We start from the raw sequence: 24,323 nt of genomic DNA on the forward strand, positions 1-24,323 counted from the left end.
CGTGACCTAACGCAACCGTCACTTCCAGATCAAAGATGGCCGCTGGCACCAGACCCACTTCATCTTCCAGACCCAGGACCCAAACTTACTCCCCATCGTGGACGTGTACAACCTACCGACCAGAGAACGTTCCGCGCGCTTTCACCTCGAGGTTGGACCCGTGTGCTTCCTGTAGGCCCCTGTGGAGGGGCCCCCCGGGAGTACTCGCCGTGGAGGGAGGTGGACGGGGGTAACTGATGCTTCTGTTGTTTCCAGAACAACAGACCGCCGTTTGATCCCCGTGAAATATGCTCGGACTGCAGAAAAAGGAAGGGGGGGGGGCGCCTGAAAAGAAGGCCCGTTGAAAAATGCAGAGATAAGACTTCTAGCACAAGACCCGAACGACCCTTTTTGGAAGGCAGTAATATGAACGTGCCACCCTATGTTGTATCATATTTTCTTCACGGGCTGTGACCCAATTTAGCAACAAAAAAAAAGGAGAGATCTGTACAGAAATATGGGACGGTTACATCTGCAAATGCAATAATTCCTATTTTGATGTTCAAGTATTATTTATACATGTATATGTACTGTATATTGTAATATAAAGTGCAATAGTTATTTTTCCACAGCCTTTAGGGATATATATATATATACATTAGAAGCATCACATCACTCATTCAGGTATGCCATGTGCCTCAGACACACAGTCTCCAGGTAAGTCTTTTTGACCCCCCCCGGCGCATTTATACAGATACCCTCACATATTCAACTGCTGTGCGCTGCTTTTCCGGGTGACGATGCACGGGAAGCCCCTCCACAGTGTGAGCCCCGAGAACAGTGTGTCAAGATGCTACCTCGTACCACGGCGCTCATCTCGCCGCACGACACAGAGACGTGACACGGAGGTGACAAAGACGTGACACGGAGGTGACACAGACGTGACACGGAGGTGACAAAGACGTGACACGGAGGTGACACAGACGTGACACGGAGGTGACACAGACGTGACACAAAGGTGACAAAGACGTGACACGGAGGTGACACAGACGTGACACGGAGGTGACACAGACGTGACACGGAGGTCACAAAGACGTGACACGGAGGTGACACAGACGTGACACGGAGGTGACACAGACGTGACACGGAGGTGACACCTGGTGCTGCGACCAGTTGACACTCGGGCGATGAACTCTTTGTCAGCGCTCGGCAAAGCCAGGTCTGCGTTTTGCCGAGTAGAATAAAAGAAGAAAGAAAAAAAAAAAAAAAAAAAGGGAAGATTGTAAAATATACACGGAGGCCAAATTCATTAAATTATATTTTCAAGGTATTATTTTAACATTTTTAATATTCTTTGTACTGTCTGACATCTATATAAGTTAAGTTTTTGTTATCCGTCAAACTGTAAATGTCTATAATTATGCAGCCTTTATTATCTACAGTGGATTCTATTTAAATTTTATTTAAACTCTGGTTAGCTTTCCAGCATCGGGCATATTTTATAAGTCATTTAGAGCGTTACGGATTCTACGCTCTGTATTTTGTTTTTCTCCAATTAATCTGTCCCGAGACAATCAACTGTATTTTAGGACAATACCGTCTGTATTATTTACTGTTCATGCATCCGTCATTCAGAAAGGTGCATCAATGGCGACTGGTCCTGCCCACTTATAAACTCAGAGGATTTCTTACACCAACACGGTACAGGAGCTCAGCGTGTTCGATCTGTGCAGACATTTTATGCTGCGTGAATAAAGTCTCACGACTCAAACAGGTAATTCAATAAAGGTCTGAAACCTTTGTTGATGAGCAGTTTATTTTATTTTTTGTCAAAGAAAACTTAATAGCAAAGTGAGAAAAAATAAAGATGCATTTAAACTCCCTACTTGCGACAGTTAAACTGTGTTTTAGCGTCATGAATATTAATTTCACACCTGGAACTGTCAAACCCTGACAGCTAGCATTGTAAACACAGAGACAAAATGTCCTTGAAGTGATGACTTTCATTTTTGTTGTTGTGGCAACTAAAAACTAAAACACAGGCAGACTTGGAGGTTAAGACCTATATTAGCAGACTGGTGCATCTTAATATACACAATATCACATCGGGCACATGGCGTGTCGGCCCCCGTCGATGGGCAGGTTGACTCCAGTGATGAAGCTGGCCGCATCGGACGCCAGGAAGGCGATGCTTTGGGCCACTTCGTCCACCTCCCCTGGTCGACCCAGGGCATGGGTCTGCTTACAGTCTGCAAGAAACTGGATGGTGAAAAAAAAAAGATCAACAGATATATTGCACACTAGCTTACACTATATTGTCTGCTGTGCCATCAGATGCTAGGACCTCTGAGGGAATACATATGCCAGTATTGGCCAGTATTGGCCAGTATTGGCCAGTATTGGCCAGTATTGGCCAGTATTGGCCGTGAGGCGTTACCTGGGCATACTGGGCCTCATCTAGTCCGGCTCTCTTGTGGACCTCTGTGACGATCACACCGGGGCTGCAGAGGTGCAGCAGAAACAACTGATATCAATGCTTTCTAAATCTGCTAATTGTAGATATCCAAAATATGAAAAAGGTCAATCACTCAACACAATACAACACATGATGTTTTTAATTTTAAAAAAAGACCTCACCGGACAGAATTCACTCTGACTTGCTTTGGTGCCAGCTCTGAAAAAAAAAATGAAAAAAAGGGCTGATGTTATTTATGGAGAACTTTGACAACGCTGAACAGACTACACAGTAGAAGGAGAGAAAGAAAAAATGTCTCACCAAGTGCTGTACAACGCGTGAAGTGATCAATGGCGGACTTGGACATGCAGTAGGCCAGCACACCAGGGAACTACTGAGAGAAAGCAGTGTTGGTTTTAGTGCTTTGAGCATTGTGACACAAAGAGGTGCAATAGGTGTGAATATGTGGCCCCTGGAACACCCACCGCTCTGTCCGTTGATACTGGACACGTTGACAATGGAGCCTTTGGTCTTGATGAGGTGGGGCACACAAAGCTGAGTCAGGTGGTATACGGTTCTAGGAAATGACACAAAGGTTAGGGGACATTCTCACTGAAATACACTAAATAACCTGAGCTAAAACTCTATGGCAAAATCTGTGGGTGAGCACACAATTCTGTATTCATGTTCACATCAAATGTAGTGAGCTCGTCCTGTATGAAGCTATAAAACTACCAGTGTCCCCAGGAAGGACCTGCAGTCAGTGTGCCCATACAGGGCGAAAAATTGTCATATCTAAATGTAGTCCAGGAATGCATCCTGTGGATACAATGAGATTCATGCAGAACAGCAAATATTTAAAAAAAGATCTTGTATAAAAGCTATTTTTTCTTAATTTCCTTCAAAATTATCTCCATTTATCTTGCCAATCAAAACGCTTGGTTGTTTCTTATAATAGTAAATAAAAACGGATAATTTTTCCAGTTTTGATCAAAACAATGTAACAAGAAAATACAATACATCCATAAATCACTTCTGCCAACTTCCATTTGAACTGAAGAGCCATCCAACACTGTATATGTATATATATATATATATATGAACACACATATAGATATATACATACATACATATAATATATATATATATATATATATATATATATATATATATATATATATATATATATATATATATATATATATATATATAATATAATATTCAGCCGTTTGAAACCCAACCTGACATTGATGTTCATGATCCGGTCGTACTGAGCCAGGTCTGTGGTCTCGATGCTGCCCATGGCCAGAATACCAGCGTTGTTAATTAGGACATCGAGTCGGCCGAAGTGAGCGACAGTTTGCTCCACCGTCTTCCTCACCGTGTCCTCGTCGGTGAGGTCTCCAGGAACCAGCAACGGCTAATATATATATATATATATATATATATATATATATATATATATATATATACACACACTTAGTATTTTCTGAACTTACAGGCATTTTTTAAAGAGTTTCAAAATCCTATTTACACACTATATACTGAACAACTCACATTGTCATGTTTAAATGTGTCAGCATGTATCAGGAATGGTCGTTTTATATTGTGTACCATTTAGCATAAGCCCATTTCACATAAAATAAGTTCAATTTATGTTTACCCTTAGGTGCAGTAATGCATTGGGACACACTATTTAAATAGAAGACCTCTCAAACCTAACATGTGAGGCTTTGGTGATTGTACGTTTACGTTTCTATACAAGAGGATCACCACGGCAAACTCCATTCATAAAAACATGTGTAGAAGGGTAGAATCTTGATAATTTTCCTCGTTCTTCTTTATATAGTTTAATTAAATGATTAAAACAGTGTATTTTGGCATAATCCAGATTGCATAATGAAAGACAATTCAATGGCGATGGCATAATTTACAGGTGAATCATTACTTTATATACCTGTTGTATCATATTTGATACCTACGTTTTCTAAACGATTTTACTAGTACACACGTGCACCACCACCTGTGTGAGAGTTGGTTACCTCGGCTGCTCCGCTGTCGGTGCACCGCTTGGCGACCTGCTTCAGGTTGTCCACGTCACGGCCGTTCAGAGCCAAAAGTGCTCCGAGTTTGGCGAACAGGACGCTCGTGCCCGCTCCGATGCCCGAGCTAGCCCCCGTGATTAGGGCCACTTTCCCCTTCAGGGAGGACACCTGAAAACAGGTGTGCACACCGTTACGACGAATGGATGAACTGTAGTCAAGTTCGTTCAAGTAATATAAAAAGCAACTTTACTTACTTTAAATGCATCGTTTGAGGCCATTGTTCTGTGTTGATCGTATGAAGTTGCTTCGCCCAGCGAGCCAGCAGCCGTTTCTCAATGTCTGGTGTCCTTGTCTGTACTTGGCTGTTTCACAATATGCGTTCTTGTCTGTTCTTGTCTTCTCATGGACTTGTGAAACATCAGAAAACCTAGCCCAAAGTTTCTCAACATGTATGCAAAGTACGGCGGGAGGATGCAGAACTGGTTTCACAGACATACTTATAATTGTACATATATATATGTTTATATATATATATATATATATATATATATATATATATATATATATATATATATAAACATATAAACATATATAAACAACATGAAACAGCCACCCTGTGGACTCACCACCCGCAGGGACAAGCATCAGGGTCGGGTGCTATGTAGACCGGGCCTGGAGCCTGGCCGAGCCGATTGCCACGTCTCTAGACCAGCTCTAGAGACGTGGAACCAAACAGCAGTTCCGATAATCAGGCCTTCTTGGAATCGGTGGGCAATGACACTCACATGGGCAATGACAGAGAAACCTGGTGGGGGGTGATTGGGAGGAACGGCTTGCCCGATCTGAACCCGAGCGGTGTTTCGTTATTGGACTTCTGTGCTAGCCACGGTTTGTCCATAACAAACACCATGTTCGAGCATAAGGTGGCTCATAAGTGTAGCTGCTACCAGAACGCCTTAGGCCGGAGATCAACGATCAACTTTATAATCTTATCATCTGATCTGCGGCCGTATGTCTTGTACACTTGGGTGAAGAGAAGAGCAGAGCTTTCAACTGATCACCACCTGGTGGTGAGTTGGATCAGATGGCAGGGATGCCAGCTAGAAAGACCAGGCAAGCCTAAACGTGTAGTGAGGGTGAACTGGGAACGTCTGGCGGAGGATTCTATCGGGGAGGTCTTCAACTCCCACCTCCGGAAGAACTTTTCACATCCCAAGGGAGGTTGGGGACATGAAATCCGAGTGGACCATGTTCAAAGCCTCTATGGTGGATGCGGCCGCTAGGAGCTGTGGTCGGAAGGTCATCGATGCTGGTCGTGGCAGCAACCCGAGAACCCGGTGGTGGACACCGGGGGAGAGGGAAGCCGTCAAGCTGAAGGAGGCCCAGGGGTCTCCTAAAGTGGCCGCACCCATATCCCCGGCAGAGGTTGCTAAGGTTGTCAAATAGCTCCTCTGTGGCAAGGCACATACAATATGAGATCCGCCCCTGAGATGCTGAAGGCGCTGGACATTGTTGTGCTGTCTTGAATGACACGCCTTTTCAATGTCGCATGGTGGTCGGGAACAGTGCTCATGACTGGCAGATCGAGGTGGTGGTTCCCATTTTCAAAAAAGGGGACCGAAGAGTGTGCTCGAACTATCGTGGTATGACATGTGGTATCAGCTTCCCGGGGAAAATCTATGCCAGGGTGCTGGAAAGGAGGCTCGGACAAATTGTTGAACCTCAGATTCAAGAGGAGCAGTGCGGATTCCGTCCCGGTCTTAGAACCGTGGACCAGCTCTTTACCCTTGCAAGACTACTGGAGGGGTCCTGGGAGTTTGCCCAACCAGTCTACATGTGCTTTGTGGACTTGGAGAAGGCTTTCGACCGGGTCCCTCTGGGTTTTTTATGGGGAGTGCTGCGGGAGTATGGGGTGCCGGACTTGTTGCTCTCTAGGCACAGCTGGGGGGGACGTCAGGTTCAGGGGTCTTGGGATCGCCTCTGCTGTTTGCAGATGCTGTGGTCCTGTTGGCCTCCTCGGAACGTAACCTCCAGCATTCACTGGGGCGTTTTGTAGCCGAATGTGAAGCGGCGGGGATGAGAGTCAGCACCTCCAAATCTGAGGCCATGATGCTCTGCTGGAAACCGGTGTATTGCTCCCTCCATATGGGGATGGAGTACCTACCCCAAGCAAAGGAGTTCAAGTATCTTGGTGTCTTGTTCACAATTGAGGGTAAGATGCAGTGGGAGATCGACAGGCGGATCGATGCGGCTGCAGCAGTAAAACAGGCGCTGCATCGGACCGTCTCATTGAAGAGGGAATTGAGCCGGTAGGCGAAGCTCTCAATTTACTGGTCGGTCTACGTTCCGACCCTCACCTATGGTCACGAACTCTGAGTCGTGAAGAACGAGGTTGTGGATACAAGCGGCCGAAATGAGTTTTGTCCGTAGGGTGGCCGGAGGGAACTTGGAGTTGAGCCGCTACTCCTTCGTGTCAAAAGGAGTCAGCTGAGGTGGTTCAGGGATCTAATTCGGATGCCTTCTGGACCATTAGAGGTTTTCCAAGCACGTCCAACTGGGAGGAGATCCCAGGGAAGACCCAGGACACGAGTGATTATATCTCCCAAGTGGCCTGGGAACGCCTCGGGGTCCCCCAGAATGAGCTAGCGAATGTTGCGTGTGAGAGGGAAGCCTGGGTCAGCCTGCTGGGTCTGCTGCCACTGCGACCCGACCCTGGACTAAGCAGTTGAAAATGGATGGATGGATACACATATAATTGCAAACAATTCGGTCAAAAGTAAAAAGACACCACTGTAGTTCAACGTTTAAGTTAAATTAAAAAATTAAGTTATAAGTCTTAATCTTTCCCTCAGTCAAACTGACTGGACATTTTATGCTGCGTGAACAAAGTCTCATGACTCAAACAAACTCAAATTCAATAAAAGTCTGAAACCTTTGTTGATGAGAAGTTTTCAATTTATTTATTTTTTCATCAAAGGAAACTTAATCGCAAAGTGAAGAAATTAAAGATGGATTTAAACTGCATATTTGTGACAGTTTAACTGTGTGTTCAGCTTCCTGCTATTCATTTCACATCTGGAACGGTCGAATCCTGTCATCGACCTCATCTTGGGCACATGGCGTGTCGGCCCCCGTCGATGGGCAGGTTGACTCCAGTGATGAAGCTGGCCGCATCGGACGCCAGGAAGGCGATGCTTTGGGCCACTTCGTCCACCTCCCCTGGTCGACCCAGGGCATGGGTCTGCTTAGACTTTGCAAGAAACTGAAAAAACAAACAACAGACACGGAGTGTTTCTTCAATATATTGCACACTGGCTTACACTATATTGTCTGCTGTGCCATCAGATGCTAGGACCTCTGAGGGAATACATATGCCAGTATTGGCCGTGAGGCGTTACCTGGGCATACTGGGCCTCATCTAGTCCGGCTCTCTTGTGGACCTCTGTGACGATCACACCGGGGCTGCAGAGGTGCAGCAGAAACAACTGATATCAATGCTTTCTAAATCTGCTAATTGTAGATATCCAAAATATGAAAAAGGTAAATTACTCAACACATGATGTTTTTAATAAAACCCCTTACCAGACAGAGTTCACTCTGACTTGCTTTGGTGCCAGCTCTGAAATAATAATAAAAAGGACTGATGTTATTTATGGAGAACTTTGACAAGGAGAGAAAACATGTCTCCCTCACCAAGTGCTGTACAACGCGTGAACTGATCAATGGCGGACTTGGACATGCAGTAGGCCAGCACACCAGGGAACTACTGAGAGAAAGCAGTGTTGGTTTTAGTGCTTTGAGCATTGTGACACAAAGAGGTGCAATAGGTGTGAATATGTGGCCCCTGGAACACCCACCGCTCTCTGTCCGTTGACACTGGACACGTTGACAATGGAGCCTTTGGTCTTGATGAGGTGGGGCACACAAAGCTGAGTCAGGTGGTATACGGTTCTGGGAAATGACACAAAGGTTAGGGGACAGTCTCACTGAAATGATCAATAATATACGTGAACACTAAACAACCTGACTAACTAACTCTATAGACAAATCTGTGGGTTAGCACAACTTTTTAATTCTGTATTAATGTTCACATAAAATGTAGTGAGCTCGTCCTGTATGAAGCTATAAAACTACCAGATCCACTACAAACGGACACCATGTCTGTGTCCCCAGGAGTCGGGGCCCCTATACATTCGAACAAGATGATACATACAAGAGGAAACACATCCACATATTCCATTCATCTTGCCACTCAAAACACTTGGTTGTTTCTTAGAATAATAAATGATGTTGAAATAAAACGGATATTTCAATTTAAGAAATACAATCCATTCCCAAATCATTTTCAATAAACATCCATAAATCACTTTAGCCAACTTCCATTTGAACTGAAGAGCCATCCGACACATATATAAATGTATATCTTTTTTTATATATAATATTCAGCCGTTTGAAACCCAACCTGACATTGATGTTCATGATCCGGTCGTACTGAGCCAGGTCTGTGGTCTCGATGCTGCCCATGGCCAGAATACCAGCGCTGTTAATGAGGACATCGAGTCGGCCGAAGTGAGCGACAGTTTGCTCCACCGTCTTCCTCACCGTGTCCTCGTCGGTGAGGTCTCCAGGAACTAGCAACGGCTAATACACACACACACACACACACACACACAGCCACACTTCTGAACTTGAAGGCATTTTTGAAAAAGTTTCAAAATCATATACATCATGTACTACAACTCACATTGTGATGTTTGCATGTGTTTAAATGTGTCCGCACGTATCGCAGTGTCAAAAATGGTCGTCTTATATTGTCTACTTGCAGTGGCGGCTGGTGCAATTTTTTTTTTGGTAGGGCCATCCAATCAATTTCAGCAACATACCAGTATGATTTGATGCAAAATAAGTATCAAAGACGCATTTCTACTTTGTAGTTAAATATTTAACATTTATTCCAACACTGACATAATAAGGACATTTTATTCATACAATTCAGTATATTAATATATATATATATATATATATATATATATATATATATATATATATATATATTTGTTTTATTATATATAATATTCAGTATAATAAGGTATATAAATACCATATAATACAAAATATAAATCCATCCATCCATCCATTTTCAATACCGCTTATCCTCATTAGGGTCACGGGGGCGCTGGAGCCTATCCCAGCTGACATAGGGCGAAGGCAGGGGACACCCTGGACAGGCCGCCAGTCCATCAAGGCAAAATATAAATATCATAATAAAATATAAATATCATATAATATAAATCACATATAAAATCTAATAGAACACGTTCACTTTGCCCAATATGGATGCTTGACAGAGTTATCCATGTGTGTCCTGGTGTTCTCATGTTTTCTTAATTTTTAGGACAAGTGCTTCATGTCTCTTCCTCCCGGATCTGTCCATGCCGGATCTGTCCCCGTTGATTTATAAAGCTAAATACGGCATTAGCGCGACAGCATCCAGCTAGCCAAACCTTCCGGGTGCACCGGTCTCTACAGAAGCTTCCTGTGCCGCTTCCCTTTCAGCCAGTCTGTTGTCTTCTTGTGAGGTTGATCTGGACCCAGCTGCTTTACCTGTAGTTTCTCCGCCAAAGTTCTGCTCTCAAACGGGTCTTGGAGGAGAGATTTCTTCACTTCTTGGAAGAGAAGTGCCGTGGTCATGTGTTTAAAAAAGGCCCCTGACGAGAACGCGCAGCTTTTGGGCCAAAGCTGAATGTATTTTAGGACGCTGATTGGCTAAATTGTGTATCACTCATTTATATCTTTAATCAGTAATAGGCTAAACTGCTTCTTAGGCCCGTCTCTTCTGGGCCAAAACGATTCAGCCCCAGCGAAGCTGAGACACTCAGACAGGCGGAGAGGACGTGCAGGAAAAGCATATATTTTTTGCGCAGATATCCTATTTTACAAATATTACTGTATATATTCCATATACCAAAAACACAAATAATGACAATTTGTATAATTTATAAATATTCTAATTTTTTTTTTTGTGCGGCTCAAGGTGGGTGGGGCCAGGCCCCGTGACCCTCTATTGGCCAGCCGCCACTGTATCCTCGTATTTGCACTCGTATTTTTTTTTTTTTAAACACCAATTTACCATAAGCCCATTGATTTCACATACAATACGTTTCATTAATGTGCACCCCAATGTGCAGTAATGCATTGAGGCACGCTATTTAAATAGAAGACATCTCTATAAACTTATATATAAATATTAACCACAGTAGCAGACACGTGCACCACCACCTGTGTGAGAGTTGGTTACCTCCGCTGCGCCGCCGTCGGTGCACCGCTTGGCGACCTGCTTCAGGTTGTCCACGTCACGGCCGTTCAGAGCCAACAGTGCTCCGAGTTTGGCGAACAGGACGCTCGTGCCCGCTCCGATGCCCGAGCTGGCCCCCGTGATTAGGGCCACTTTCCCCTTCAGGGAGGACACCTGAAAACAGGTGTGCACACCGTTACGTCACCGTTACGACGAATGGATGGAGTGAACGGACACAACGAGAACACCAAACAAAGGACTTACTTTAAAAGCATCGTCTGAGGCCATTGTTCTGTTGTATTAATGGAGTTTGTGTGAACTTGCTTCGGCCGGCGAGCCAACGAGACACGCTTCGTCCACTAGTGATGACGTAATGGGTGCTCACGGGTTTGACAGCGCTGCTTCTTTTTTTTGTTATTGTGGAGACCTCCAACCCGGCCTGAAGCATCATGTCTTTTAGAGTTGTAACATTTAACAATATTAATTTTCTTAAATTATGCCACCCCCCCCCCCCCCCCCCCCCAAAAAAAAGGGAAATATATTATTTACAAACGTTTTTATTTAGTACAAAACATTGACAATATATTTACATTGCCCATCATGAAAAGAAATATCTAAAAAAAGACCAGACCCGGTATAGCAAAGCTGTACCAAGTCAGGCGGTGTGGTCTTTTTGGACTGAACTGAATTGATGGAGATAAAAACGTTAACCTTTAATTGCAATGCAAATCATTTCATCAAACAATAAGCAGACCAAGTTAGAAATTGGAAAGCGCACACATGAATTTACAAAGCCATACGCTACAGCAAATGATGGTACACAAATGTGATTGTTTATTTCAGAGTCCATATGTTTATTGTTGTCGTCTGGGGGCTTTCTATTTAATGCCTAGCCTCTGGCAAGTTATCTATTTTAACTTTGGAAAGGTACTCTACACTGAATCAATAGGCTTATTGGAAATACCAGAGTCCACGTCTGTGCTAAAGGCCCATTTGAAGAGGAAACTGTCTATCCAGCAAAAGGGTTGGCATGAATCGTCACATCCTTTATCCGGGTTTCCGTCAGCGGTCGGAACGTCTTCTCATTGACGGGAAGTTTCTCCAGCTCATCCAGTGTCTCCAGGCCATCGATAATCCTATGTGCGGGAGAGAGAACGCCGTGAGCTGCTTCAATAAAAATATATTCTAAACATACTGGAACTTTCCGGCTGTCTGTAAAGTCCCAAAAAACGTTTCCAACAATCATTATTTCCATCTAACATAACAAATATTTGTCTGTATTAAACGGTTGCATACTTTCCAAACACTGTGTACTTCATGTCCAGATGGGGCTGTTTGGCATATGTGAAGAAAAACTGGGAGCCATTTGTGTTGGGGCCATTGTTTGCCATTGAGACCACTCCTCTTACATTATGCTGAAATGAAAGAAAGCAAAAGAACACAAAGGTTATAATGTTGAAGAGTGATGAACCTCGAGGAAATATTACTTAAAAACATCACCAAACAGCTAGAACTCGTCGGTACTCACTTTTAGGTGCTCACTGAACTCATCTTCATATTTGCGACCCCATATACTTGTTCCTCCTTTGCCTGTGCCTGATTGGTTCAATCAGAAAATACAGGGAATAACGAACAGGTGAGGATGTGAATTCTGCCTTTTCAGTGTTGATGTGCAGCAGACGCAACAAGCCCCCGTACCTGTAGGATCTCCAGTTTGAACCATGAAGCCTTTAATATTGCGGTGGAAGACACTGCCAGCGTAGAACCCACTGGCACACAAAGCAAGAAAGTTCTGTGAATAGGGAAATATTAATGTTAGGATATATCATGACTTTGTCAAATAAAAGCTGTGTAAATCCCAGATTAGGCCTTTATAAATCAAAGTAGCATTATTATCCCAATAGGTGTCTGTATTACATAATCAATTAAAACTAAACATGTTTAAATCATTCAAAAACAAGGAATATTAAAAGAAACCGCAGCGATGAAATGTACATTTATTAAGTGTTGTACTAATTCTCGGTACTTTTACTTGAGTATTTCAATTTTCTGTAACATTAGGGAGGCGAACACAAGAGCATCAATAACTATAAACACAATAATATAATGTACATTGTTCTGATATGGGCCATTGTGCATAATTACTACTTTCTGATCTCAATACTTGGATGGAAGCAGCAGCGTGAGACGCAGCGTCCACGCGCAGTAACGTGAGCTGAAGCCAAAGTTAGTTCACTTACCTCGCATGTTCTCGGTGCCCGCTCACAAAACAATTCGATTTTAATTTCTCCTAGATCTGTTTGTAGGGTAACAGCCTGTAACATTAAGGAAAGAAACATCATTATTAACACGAAAACGATAACTTTATAGGAGGCACAGGAACCGCCATACATTAGTGTTTGCTAGCTAGCTTAGCCTGTTAGCAGGACTGGACAATATAAGCGCGTTCTCCTTACAAAAACAACAAGTCTGGCCTGGCTCCTAACAAAAATAATACTTCGTATTAGTTGATAGCTTCTCAAACGGTTATCTTATTTCTATATTGACATATATCTGCTGGAAATGTCCGCAATCAAATTTACCATTTCAAACGTTGCGTCTTTGAACAAGTGCGTCGGAAAAATATGTCCGGCTCGGTGCATTGGCCAGCGACGATTGGTTCCGGGAAGAATATACGGTGTTCTAAAAAAAAAAAACGGAACACACGGCGAAATTAAACTGATATATTCACCTCTCCGCGGAGCTCAATGCAAACATCCAGAACCACCCAGTCTCTGCAGTTAACACTCGTGGTGCTGTTAAGACGTGGTCAAATTAACAAGCTACATGGCCCCTGGACAGAGAGTGTGGGGCCATATTAGCCCACAAACTTTCTGTGATTTTCATGCCACATTATTTTGTGCTTTGGTGCATAATAACAAACACAGGGCTGGGCAGTTGACAACACCCAACACCAAAATTCAATATTAAAAACACTTAACTCCACAAGACAAGTTAGGTCAACCAAGTTTATTTTATCCCTAGTGGGTAGTGTGCAGGAAAAGATGGGACATGTTTATAACAGAATACTCACTGTCACGGACACACTCGTGACGTTCTTGTTAATGCAAACAAGCCAAAGTGTTACATCATTTACGATTGGGAAACATTGAAAATAAGGATTTTGTACCCAAAAACAATGTAAGGAGAAAGAACAAAGACGGGACATCACAGGATGAGAGTCTCACGCGAGCGAACACACACACACACACACACACACACACACACACACAGACACACACAGACACGCACAGACACACAGGAAAACGCATAATCAATGTTAAACTACAATGTTAAAAACACAAAAACACATTTTGTTTTAAACCAGCGGTCGATATTAATTACACCAAACTAGAGAAAAAAAAGTATATAAATGCATAGAAAACTGTAATTTTATAAAACAAGTTTAAATTAATTAAAAAAAATTACAGGTGTATTCAAAACAAAAAATCAACTCAAACAAGAAGTGAGTACTAGCTGGTTTCCTGAGAAATTTAGTTATATTGTAATAATACCCAGTGCTGTCAAAATGATAACATTATTATAAAAAAAAAAAAAAGGAAAATATAAAGATCAACGATAACTAGCTCCGAAGCTAAATCTATTTCATACCACTTTACTAGCAACCTACACATTGCATTTTTACCATTTACTTGCCATGCTCGCTGAAATACTTCACATGTAAGCCTCATTTAGAATAGCTGATTGTCTTAATCTGTGGTGTATTGCTGAGGTGTTCTGGCCGACCATTTAAAATGCTCCACTTGGGACTTAAGGTAAATAACCTGTCTTTCTAGGAGCCGTTCCAACAAAAAAAAAGAGAAAAATAATAACAACTTTAATACTTATTGAACACCTGATATCTAATTTAATATCACGGCGTGCAGCTTCCCATACCGAGTGCATACAAAACATGTCGTATTTATGATAGCCTATTATTTGCATTTAGTGAAATGTAACTTGTGGGACAGGTGCTAAAGTGCAAAAGCATCCTCTCCACTTCCAACGAATGCGACAAAAAAAGAACGCCCGTGCACATCGGAAAAAAAACTACGTCACAAACAACCTTTACATCGTGGAAATAAAGGCAATATTGCACAATGTAGCATAGTTAAAACATGTAACTGAAAAAAAAAGAAAAAAAAAAAGAAGGTACATAGCTTAAAATTATTCCTACGCTTTTCAACCTAGACACTACTGGCTTTTTGCTACCGTCTAAGTTCTCTTTGCAGTTAGGTTTATTAAAAACATAAACTGACAACCTTGTTTTCTGGGTAAACACAAGGATCCCCCGTTATGCGTTGTGCTGTGTCATAGCTGTGCATTGATCTAGAAATATCTATTTTTAGCACGGTGCTGCTTACTGTGCCGAAAAGTCACTCTCAGGCAAGAAGTATTACACGTTTCTCTACAAAGGTACACACAACCAGACAAATAAACGGACAATTAGATGACCCGACGTGAAAAGTACGGAGGCCCAAAAATAATGGTGAAAATAAATATCTCCCACAATTATGAATGAAATAAAATTGCAAAACTTCTGAGAAATTAAGACACTTCCACTGCCGTGTGCGTGAACAGTCAGGCGAAATTCTAATGTATGACTTTTGTAATTTTTACTTTGTGATGAAAATATAAACATAAAAGCAGGAATGAAAAAGAAAAATACAATAAAACTTCAACCAACATTTTCCAAAAATGTCCCTTGAGTAATTAAACAAATAAACTAAAACCCAACTCTGAAATTTAAAGGATCACTTTGACAAAAAATAATAATAAATAATAATTAAAATCTGTATGCTAAAGCCCTTCTGACTGTTAACCCTAACCCACTCTGTGGTAGAGAAACACATTTAGCACAGTCAACGTGACACGGGGAGGAAACACTGTTGAGATACCACACGTCTCTTTTATTGGCCCTAATTGATGACTGGTGTCAGCTGTGCTTGTGAAGAGTCCACAGGAAGTTATGAATGAAACATTAGAAGCAAAACGTGAAAAACGGTCCCGTTACTCCCATTATCGATTGGGCGCGGGTCGTCTAGTTCAGCTTTAAAAAACAATTATCTGCATCCAAACAACCGTTTTGTTTTTCAACTCCTCAGATTCAACAACAATAACAACAACAAAAAGGACAGAAATGAGACGCAACACGGGAGTGAATTAAAGTTACGGCAATGGATCAGACAGCCATGGCTCGCTCATATTTATATATATATGTATATATGTGTGTATATATATATATATATATATATATATATATATATACACACCCATACATACACATATATATATATATACACGTGTGTGTGTATGTATATATATATATATATATATATATATATATATATATATATATATACACACATACACACACACACACACACACACACACGTATATATATATATATATATATATATATATATATATATATATATATATATATATATATATATATATATATATATATAAATAAAATATAATATATATATATATAAATAAATAAAAAATAAAAAGCCTCTTAATTATAATTAATTATAATTTGCAAGAATTACAATTAGTCAGTACATTAAATGGAATGTAGTTTCGGAAATGTTCGACCGTATTGCATCGTTCTTCCCCATAAATTTATTTTACTTAAATTTAAAATGGCCCTCATCTTAAATGACGCCCATACAGCAATTTAATTAGTTTGTTAATAAAGTCGGCTGCGGTCTCATGCGCAGTTGAACATCGACACTCAGCGCTGCGCCACATTTGGACTGATGAGAGTTCAGCATGATTCAGCCAGGTGACTAGAGGAGTATCGGGGCCCACAGGTAGCCCAGTGCTCGCTACAAAAGCACATCACTAATGAGGCGCCGTTTCAATGTCAATAACGCGTTATCCTGTGTGAACTTCCACAGCATTCCACCCCCCTCCTGGATTTGTTCAATTTGTTTCGTGCAATTCATGACATACTAAAGGGTCTACTGGGAGTAAGGGTTGTGTATCTGATAAGACGCTCCACTAACTCCATTGTGTTGAATAATAGTCCACTGGGTGGCATTCAGTAGAATAATTGCTTTCCCCAGCAGAGTCAAACTACACATCTTCCCCCCCCCAGAAAAAGGCTCCGCCCCCTCGTCTAATAGCACACGCTGTGCTGATGCCAAGACTCGGGCCGACCGACAGCGCCTCACCCGTCTCCCCGTTTACAACGCCAGGTCATGACCTTTCTTTGACACGACGCGTCGGTCGTTATCTCCGATTCGAGGTTTCACGCCATTTGTTCACGATTAATTTCAAACACGAGCAAAAATGAAAAAAAAAAAGGTATTTGAGGGCCAAAATTCAGGCGAGGTCAGTTGTGGACAATAGACTAAAATGTATAGGATTGCTAACTTTATTGTTTGCTTGTGATCATCATCATTATTATAAAAACATATCACTATATTATTTTGTAATCTTATCAGGATGACTTGTCAATTATTGTGAGCATTATTTTTTCCTTAAAAAAAAAGAGAAGAAAACGTTACAGCCTCTTCCCGGTCATAATTTATGATTAATTACGTAGCGCGTTATGAGGAAGCGGTCTTAGTGATCAGCTCGCCATCCCATTTGTAAAACCAAACAATGCTGGACGCATCATTTCAATGAATTCGTTCCATCTCGGTGAGACAAGAAAGCGTGTTCCAGTTATTTTCCTGTCTTGAGCAAAGTTGGCTCACAGCTTCGCATCCTTTAACTTCTCTACCGCAACGGAGAAGCATCGCACGAGAACACACGCTGCCCATCACAATGGCACTGCTACATTATTGCAAAAAGAAAGGAAAAAAAAAAAAGCATAATTACTGGGTTGTACTGGAACGGCCTGAGGAGTTGTTTGCAAAAGAAAAAAGGACAATCAATTGCACGGTTAAGAATTTAAAGAACAACCAGAAGCGATCAGGGATTTGGTTCAGCCCAACTGGCACTGGTTCTTACTGGCGGTACACTGCAGCGGGACCAGCGCCTGCTTCAACCGGCGTTCCTCCTGTGTCGGCGTTCCTCCTGTGTCGGCGTTCCTCCTGTGTCGGCGTTCCTCCTGTCGATCAGTATGGGTCTTCACTCAGGACCACAGAGCTCTTCACGCCTGCTCCTTGTCCGTTTTCCACAACTGTTCCTTGACCTCCGAGGGCAGGGTGTTGAAGAGGTCCTCCTCCACCACGAGGCCGGTTCTCTTCAGCTGCCGGCACTCGCCGAGCTCCACGGGCAGACACTCCAGACGGTTCCCCCGCAGCTCGAGCTGCGTGAGCCCGGTCAGCTCTCCGAACCGCGATGGCAGAGACTGCAGGCAATTGTTGCCCAAGTTCAGAGTGCGGAGCTTCTTGCACTGGAACAGCTCGTTGGGGAGGCTCTCAATCTAAGTTTCAAGACAAGGGGGAGGAGTGTTGCATGATGGGAGAGAAACAGAGCGGCGTTAGAATGCAAAACGGGAGACATAAAACAGACATAAACAGACATAAAACAGATTTAAATAGACCACCTAGAACACATTTCTGACGTTTTCAAAATAATGTAAACATATCTGAAATGTTACAGATATGTCACATTGGGCTTTGCTGGTGAACCTTTTGTATTCATGATTTAATTAATATAACATGATTTTTTTGGATTTACATTGGTTTTAACATACTTTGAATTGAACAATATATAATATATTAGCCAAATTAACTGAGCAGATCATAGTTATGTTTCTTATTGTGCATATCTGTCACATGAGGTTTCGTCCCGATGTGACGTATCTGTCACAACGATATTTATCCGATTAGTTTTATATCAGTTTGTTAAAAAAAAAAAATGTGTTCACAGCAGGTTCAATATAATAAAGGACACGTTATGTACGCATTATAAATTCTTAAATGGGTGAATATTACCGTTAGCAATGAAAAAAAAAAAAAAGCTTTTGAAAATTGAGCTAATTGTGTCAGATCTCTCACAACCGGGGAGCAGACATCTTGGAAATGTTGTTATGGCAACTCTCAATCACATGACCTGTGATACGACCAACCAAGATGCTCCGTAGATGTCACTCAGGGACTTCACGAGTATTTAAAGGACGTGTGACACCTGTGTCACCGTGGGGTCCTTATGGGTTAAAACCAATAGTACATAAGAAAATAAATATTAAAATGGTGGTACATAACTCAAGTACTCACCCTGTTGGCTGTAACTGCCAGGTACTGAATATTCTGGAGGAAGCCAATGTCTGTCGGGATATAGGTCAGGTTGTTGTGGCTCAGATCCAGGAAGCGCAGCTTGCGGCAATAAAACAGCTGGCTGGGGATCTTCTCGATCTTGTTTCTGTTCAGGTACAGCTTCTCCAGGTTGGTCAGTGTGCCGATCTGGATGGGAATATAGGCGATCTGGTTGTACCAGAGCTTAAGGCAGACCAGCCGATGAAGGTGCTGGAAGCTGATGATCTCCTCGATGGTCTTCAGGTTGTTGTCCTTCAGATCGATCTCCTGCAAGTTGTGCAAGCTGAAGATCGAGTGCGGTATGCGCTCGAGATCACAGCGAATGAGCTCCAGCTCCGTCAGGTTCACCATCTTCTTCAGGCTGTTGAGCACCATCAGCTTGGTGCCTTCGTTGTTGACGGAGAGCTTCTGGAGGTGCATGCCCACGTCGGTCACCACCTGAGGTAGCTTGGTGAGATTGCTCTTCAGGCGAAGAACTTTGAGCCTCTTGAGCTCCCGGAGCCCGTCGATGACGATGTAGCGGTTGTTCTCGGCACTGAGATTCCCCGTGAGATGCAGCTCACTCAGATTCTTCAGGCTGTAGATCCACAAGGGAATCTCTTTGATGTCGGTGAACTTGATGTGCAGAGACTTCAGGTTCTCGCGCAAAAAAGCCAACGCGGGCGCTTCGATCTTGGCCGGCGTGTGGTAAAGCCACATCTCTCGCAGGTTGACCAGCTGGGCGATGATCGGCGGGATGGTGATATCGGGGATGAGCTCCAGCTTAAGAACCTCCAGCTCCATCAGGTCGAATACTGTGTCTGGAATGCCGCTCAGCATGAACAGGTGCAACTCCAACTTCTCCTGGGAGTTCTTGGTGATCCTCTGCCGGAGCTTGTCCAGCGTCCACTCGTTGTTGAGGTTGAGCTGCCGCAGCTTGTTTTCGCTCACCTCCGACAGGAACACGGCGAAGCGTTTGGAGTACAGAGGGTCGTACTGGTCGATCATGTGCATCATGAAGGCAAAGTCGTTCTTCACGTCGGGTATGTCGCTGTAGCTGCTCTCCTCCCGTATCGACTCGAAGGAGTACTTCTTCAGCGAGCGCCGGAGCATCCAGCAGAGCGTGTACATGCAGATCAAACCGTACACCACGACCAAGCTAATGTAGAAACAGGCTAAGATTTTAAAGAGCGTGGCCAGCGGGTGAGCACAGCGGTACACGCTGTAACCCGTCAGGCTCTCGATGTCCACCGAACAGTCGACACTGAATTTAATATCATGCACGTAATACCCCGTGTAGCAGATGATCAAAATAAACTTGATGACTTTGATAATAGTCTGACGGATGTACAGTCTGTAGACAATGTCTCCTTCTTCAACGTGTATACGGAACTTCTTGACCTTTTCAAAGAGGGCTTTGGCCTGCTCGCCCTCCTTCTTGTCCAAAACCCCCGTTTCCGTTCTATCTACGATGCCCTGCTCGAAGCGGGTCTTTGTCCTTTGGAGCATCGGAACACTCGCTTCGACGTCCTCGCTGATGACCGACGCCTTGTGGTCCATCGAGCCGTTCATTTTCATTGGTTTCGGGTCGCTCTCTTCGACCACCGTCTCCGACAGTGCCCTGGTTGTCCACGGGGAGTCAAAGCATTTCAGCAGGATCGACACAAAGTGCTCGAGTTTGGAACTGGTCCGTGGGAACTTAAACCAGAAGTTGCTACAAGCGAGGAAAATAAGGGTGTGAAGTAATACTAAGTAAGGAAAATACTTGGCAAACCAGTGCAATCTATTCTCGTAGCACACGGCGTCCACGTAGTTGTACTGGTGGCGGTCCAGATCGTACTGGATCCCTTTGGGCTCCGAGAACATCGACGCCGACAGGGTGGCGTTGAAGTTCTTCTTGCAGGTGTTGTTGACCACCCATTTGCAGGGCAGGCAGATCATCTTGTCCTGAGTGACCTGTAGCGTGCCCCCAAACACGGAGATCATCAGCATGACAATGGAGATGTAGTCGGTGAACACGTCCCACCATGGTTTCAGGATGCGGTACGCCGGCTGGGTGTCCACAAAGTACCGCAGCTCAGTGATGGGGATCATGGTTTATCTGTGGGAGGGGGGGGGATTTTGATGAGGACATATTCATGACGGAGCACAGTGATGGACTGAATTATATAGCCTTGTTAAACATCAAAACACGACAGATATGGAGTTCTTCAAAATTAATAAAAGATTCCAGCCTTCACCCGAACCACAACGCAAAGCCCATAAATAAATACTATATTGCGAACAAAAAAGAAAGTTTCAGTGCCATCTGCCAGGAGCAATAAAAGAGATTCCCGCTTGCTGTGACAAAGAGTTGCCTGATTGACTTTACTGTGTAGAGCTATCACGTTATTGATGTAACTATTGTTAAACAGACATTATTAATCTTGCTTTCAAAAGGGTGGGGCCAAATGTCGAGGCCAAATTGATTAAATCTAAAGTCAATTTGTCTGGGTTTTGATTTAATCCCTTTGAGACTTGATAAATGGGTTGTCTGCCATGAAGAAAAGGAAGAACAAATATCACGCTGGCGGCTGCCTTGAAAGTTTATGCAAGCTAGACAAATTGTACACGAGTAAATAAACAGAACAAGCGTTTCAGATTAGCTTCATCAAGAAAAATCCATGTGCCTGATTTTCATTGGGAGGGCAATCTAATTAGCAGCGGTGCATAGGGCCCACTTTTTCTTTGATTATGACATCTAAACATAGGGATTCAAACTGCATAAAGTACTCCTGATACAGTAGTGAGCCTGAGAAATTACATTATCGCACAACAACAACAGTGACAAAAAAACATAAATTACTGGCTGATATTCTTTGTGTCAGTACCGGTGCTGATAATGGTCCAGTATCATCAACAGCTGTCTTTCTTGAGCAAACTTAAGATCCCATGCCAAGTTCTTGTCAACTTTTAAAGAGGTGCATCTATCTGGTGGTTCATCTATATGCAATACACGGTTACAAGGTTTTTATTGGTCATTGTATTATTTATATAATAGGCCCAATTGGCTATATAGGAAAGAAAACATAAAAGAATATTTTTTGTTACGGTTTCCTTTCCTATGTAGCCAGTATGACACCCCCCCTTTTGAAAAAAGGATTAATTAAATGTAATTTAATGTAGTTTAAAAAATATATATATATATATTTATACAACATTTTTCTAAAAGGCCCAATTGGCTACAAAAAAATATATATTATTTTAATGTTTTTTTTCCTATGTAGCCAATTGGGCCTATTATATTATATAAATGTTGTTGTGCAACCCTGTCGTACAATGAGAAATAAAAACCTTGTAACCGTGTATTGCATATAAACGAACCACAACAAACTAGGAATAGAGGCTGGCAATGTAATTATATGTCTGTGGGGTCATTATATCTTTTAACACATTTTAAATTAAGTTTCAGAAAATGTATTACATCATGATATTGATTGGGGGGAAAAAAGCACGTTCTGTAATAGAGGATTTGTTCCGTATTGCCCATCCTAACGAGGAGAAAGTCTGTTATGCATCTATCATACAACCCAACATGGCAACAGGCAAACGGGTAGCAAGACTACTTTAAGTTATTATTACTGCAAGTTGTTGTTGTTGTTGTTGTTGTTTTTGTTGTTATGAAATACAACCAAACTGCTCAAAACACACGTGAAATGGTTCTACTTACAAATCTGAAACGTTAGGCACAATAACTCCATACGCGAGCAGCCAAGAGCGATTCCAGAAGTCCTCCTTTGCTGCTGCCGCTGCACTTCAGAGTAAGATAAAGCTCTGCAAATCAACCTTTTAGCCTTGCGCAAGTGTGACACGCCCAGCATGCACGCTGGAGAAGTCACTCTTCTAAAGATGATGTTCCGTTTTGGCTCGTTTAACCCAAACAACATGACCGCCAGAGGAGCCACCTTGCTCCCTTGCTCTCTATTCTTAGCCATTTCCGTTAATACGACCCAGAGTATTGTCTGTGGGGCCCTTGAGTAGCACCTCCCTTGACCTTCAGGACGAGATCCTGTTTACCTTGTAGACAACCGCTGTCTCCAACCAGTGTCTCTCTGGAATACTCCACCGTCACCTTTTGCACTCCTGTCAACCCCAACACACACACACACAGACACTGGAATTGGCATCCACCAGAGCTTGTCCTTTGTTAGGAAGCTGTAAAGACAAGGACTGATGACGCCAAGTCTGATCCTTGATCAAATAAGCACATGTACACTGGCCCCAGATCAGAGAAACCTCTGCATGCATGTACTATTCAAGGGATGCAGCCTAGTATGAAGGGCATATTGTGTTGCAGCACAACAAGCACACCCAGTGAACAAAATACTCACCGGCTTGGAGGTGTTATCTGGGGTCCAGTGCTTGATGAAGGCCCCGGTGGACAAGCCACTCTGCATGTAACCAAAACCCTTCATCGACCATCGCCTTTGTCATCGCCATGGGGGGTTGAACAGGAGACAAGCCAGTGGGAGATGTTAATGAGGTTCCAGCTGTTTTCCTAACACACTTGGAAGAGAAATTCTTTAACACAAAAAAAGCGTTCATGCATATAACGTCACCTGAATCAAGTTATTATTTCAACACCCACTATTTTAAATGTAAAAAAAAATATATATATATGTATGTGGTATCACGGGCTATTTTGCCCGTCATACGGATAATTTAATACATCGTGCCAGACACGAGTGTGTAGTCGGATACACGTCAGGCTACCAACCGGCTGGTCACGTTAGCATGGGGCGGCTTTGTCATCCGGGCTCGGTCGCTTAGCTGAGCCAGCACTTCTCAACCCAAAAGTTAAAGCCGAGTGTTTTTATTTCTATAAACGCCATTAAATTGTTGCAAAAAAATTACCTTGGAAGAAGCGCCCCTGGTATCTGACAACACGCTACTTATCAGCAACGACCACAACAAGTTAAAAACACATTAGCAAACTAAGCTAGGTTGCTGTTAGCTTGCGAGCTAACCTGGCGACTTACTGCCCACCCGGCTCTCTCTCTCTCTCTCCCTCCCCGTGTCATCGGCAGTTTACGTCCTCTCAAACGTTCTCGTTACCGTGACAGCGACACGTTGCTATAACATGTCTTAAATACGCCATGACGTTCAAACTTACCACGTGTGGTGTGCTGCGATCAAATCCAACGCTACGTTCATATAAATAGTTGCTAAAAAACTGCGTCGGCTGTTGCTACTTGCTAGCATCTCCGCATGCTAGCTGTTGTTTTTGTTTTTTTTCCTCTTCCCAGCAGCCCTCAGAGACAGTTCCCCCGCT

The 24,323-nt window shown here is 42.9% G+C and overlaps 5 protein-coding genes across 12 annotated transcripts in view; 1 reads left to right on the forward strand and 4 right to left on the reverse strand.

Annotated features, from left to right (window-relative positions):
- The window catches only part of col27a1b (collagen, type XXVII, alpha 1b), a 53,884-nt gene extending 53,633 nt beyond the window's left edge, over positions 1-251 (forward strand). Inside the window, exon 59 of the mRNA XM_034540761.1 lies at positions 29-251. Coding sequence (XP_034396652.1) covers positions 29-175 — 147 coding nt within the window. The 3' untranslated portion in view covers positions 176-251. The remainder of the gene's footprint in view (positions 1-28) is intronic.
- A 1,566-nt stretch (positions 252-1,817) lies between these two features.
- Positions 1,818-4,831, reverse strand: LOC117736967 (3-oxoacyl-[acyl-carrier-protein] reductase FabG-like). Its single transcript, XM_034542654.1, is given in 8 exon segments — positions 1,818-2,238; positions 2,417-2,480; positions 2,617-2,653; positions 2,756-2,829; positions 2,922-3,011; positions 3,676-3,854; positions 4,477-4,647; positions 4,734-4,831. Coding segments are annotated over 8 exon segments (798 nt in total). The 5' UTR covers positions 4,758-4,831; the 3' UTR covers positions 1,818-2,079.
- A 2,616-nt stretch (positions 4,832-7,447) lies between these two features.
- On the reverse strand, positions 7,448-11,139 carry LOC117736966 (3-oxoacyl-[acyl-carrier-protein] reductase FabG-like). Its single transcript, XM_034542653.1, has 8 exons — positions 11,039-11,139; positions 10,778-10,948; positions 8,942-9,120; positions 8,337-8,430; positions 8,173-8,242; positions 8,062-8,098; positions 7,878-7,941; positions 7,448-7,741 (listed from the first exon to the last, which is right to left on the reverse strand). The coding sequence occupies exons 1-8, from the start codon at positions 11,060-11,062 to the stop codon at positions 7,583-7,585; spliced, it is 798 nt and encodes a 265-aa protein (XP_034398544.1). The 5' UTR covers positions 11,063-11,139; the 3' UTR covers positions 7,448-7,582.
- Positions 11,140-11,313: 174 nt separating this feature from the next.
- On the reverse strand, positions 11,314-13,450 carry ppil3 (peptidylprolyl isomerase (cyclophilin)-like 3). Its single transcript, XM_034541718.1, has 6 exons — positions 13,357-13,450; positions 13,015-13,089; positions 12,473-12,566; positions 12,303-12,370; positions 12,071-12,189; positions 11,314-11,910 (listed from the first exon to the last, which is right to left on the reverse strand). Exons 1-6 carry the CDS (start codon positions 13,414-13,416, stop codon positions 11,784-11,786), a joined length of 543 nt encoding a protein of 180 aa, XP_034397609.1. The 5' UTR covers positions 13,417-13,450; the 3' UTR covers positions 11,314-11,783.
- A 2,854-nt stretch (positions 13,451-16,304) lies between these two features.
- lrrc8ab (leucine rich repeat containing 8 VRAC subunit Ab) lies at positions 16,305-24,314 on the reverse strand. 8 transcript variants are annotated; one of them, XM_034540774.1, is made up of 5 exons: positions 24,165-24,314; positions 23,383-23,476; positions 22,722-23,134; positions 18,995-21,113; positions 16,305-18,198 (listed from the first exon to the last, which is right to left on the reverse strand). In XM_034540774.1, the coding sequence occupies exons 4-5, from the start codon at positions 21,104-21,106 to the stop codon at positions 17,923-17,925; spliced, it is 2,388 nt and encodes a 795-aa protein (XP_034396665.1). In that variant the 5' UTR covers positions 21,107-21,113; positions 22,722-23,134; positions 23,383-23,476; positions 24,165-24,314; the 3' UTR covers positions 16,305-17,922. The 8 variants fall into 8 exon arrangements, with proteins under 8 accessions (XP_034396665.1, XP_034396660.1, XP_034396659.1 ...); XM_034540769.1 differs by having other exon boundaries at positions 23,069-23,134; positions 23,383-23,557; XM_034540768.1 differs by having other exon boundaries at positions 23,383-23,557.
- Between the last annotated feature and the right edge of the window lie 9 nt (positions 24,315-24,323).

The sequence above is a fragment of the Cyclopterus lumpus genome, chromosome 9, assembly GCF_009769545.1.
Source record: "Cyclopterus lumpus isolate fCycLum1 chromosome 9, fCycLum1.pri, whole genome shotgun sequence".
In the NCBI taxonomy this organism is placed as follows: domain Eukaryota; kingdom Metazoa; phylum Chordata; class Actinopteri; order Perciformes; family Cyclopteridae; genus Cyclopterus; species Cyclopterus lumpus.

Excerpts from the sequence above, each read along its gene's own strand:
- LOC117736966 (XM_034542653.1), bottom strand. The coding sequence starts at position 11,062 with ATGGCCTCAGACGATGCTTTTAAA. Across the intron at positions 9,121-10,777 it reads CCGACGGCGGCGCAGCGGAG|CCGTTGCTAGTTCCTGGAGA; the intron begins GTAACCAACTCT and ends TGTGTGTATTAG. Across the intron at positions 7,742-7,877 it reads ATGAGGCCCAGTATGCCCAG|TTTCTTGCAAAGTCTAAGCA; the intron begins GTAACGCCTCAC and ends TTGTTTTTTCAG.
- ppil3 (XM_034541718.1), bottom strand. The coding sequence starts at position 13,416 with ATGCACCGAGCCGGACATATTTTTCCGACGCACTTGTTCAAAGACGCA. Across the intron at positions 12,567-13,014 it reads GGGCACCGAGAACATGCGAG|AACTTTCTTGCTTTGTGTGC; the intron begins GTAAGTGAACTA and ends CCCTATTCACAG. Across the intron at positions 12,190-12,302 it reads AGTTCAGTGAGCACCTAAAA|CATAATGTAAGAGGAGTGGT; the intron begins GTGAGTACCGAC and ends CTTTCATTTCAG.
- lrrc8ab (XM_034540774.1), bottom strand. The coding sequence starts at position 21,106 with ATGATCCCCATCACTGAGCTGCGGTACTTTGTGGACACCCAGCCGGCG. Across the intron at positions 18,199-18,994 it reads TGGCAGTTACAGCCAACAGG|ATTGAGAGCCTCCCCAACGA; the intron begins GTGAGTACTTGA and ends CTTGAAACTTAG.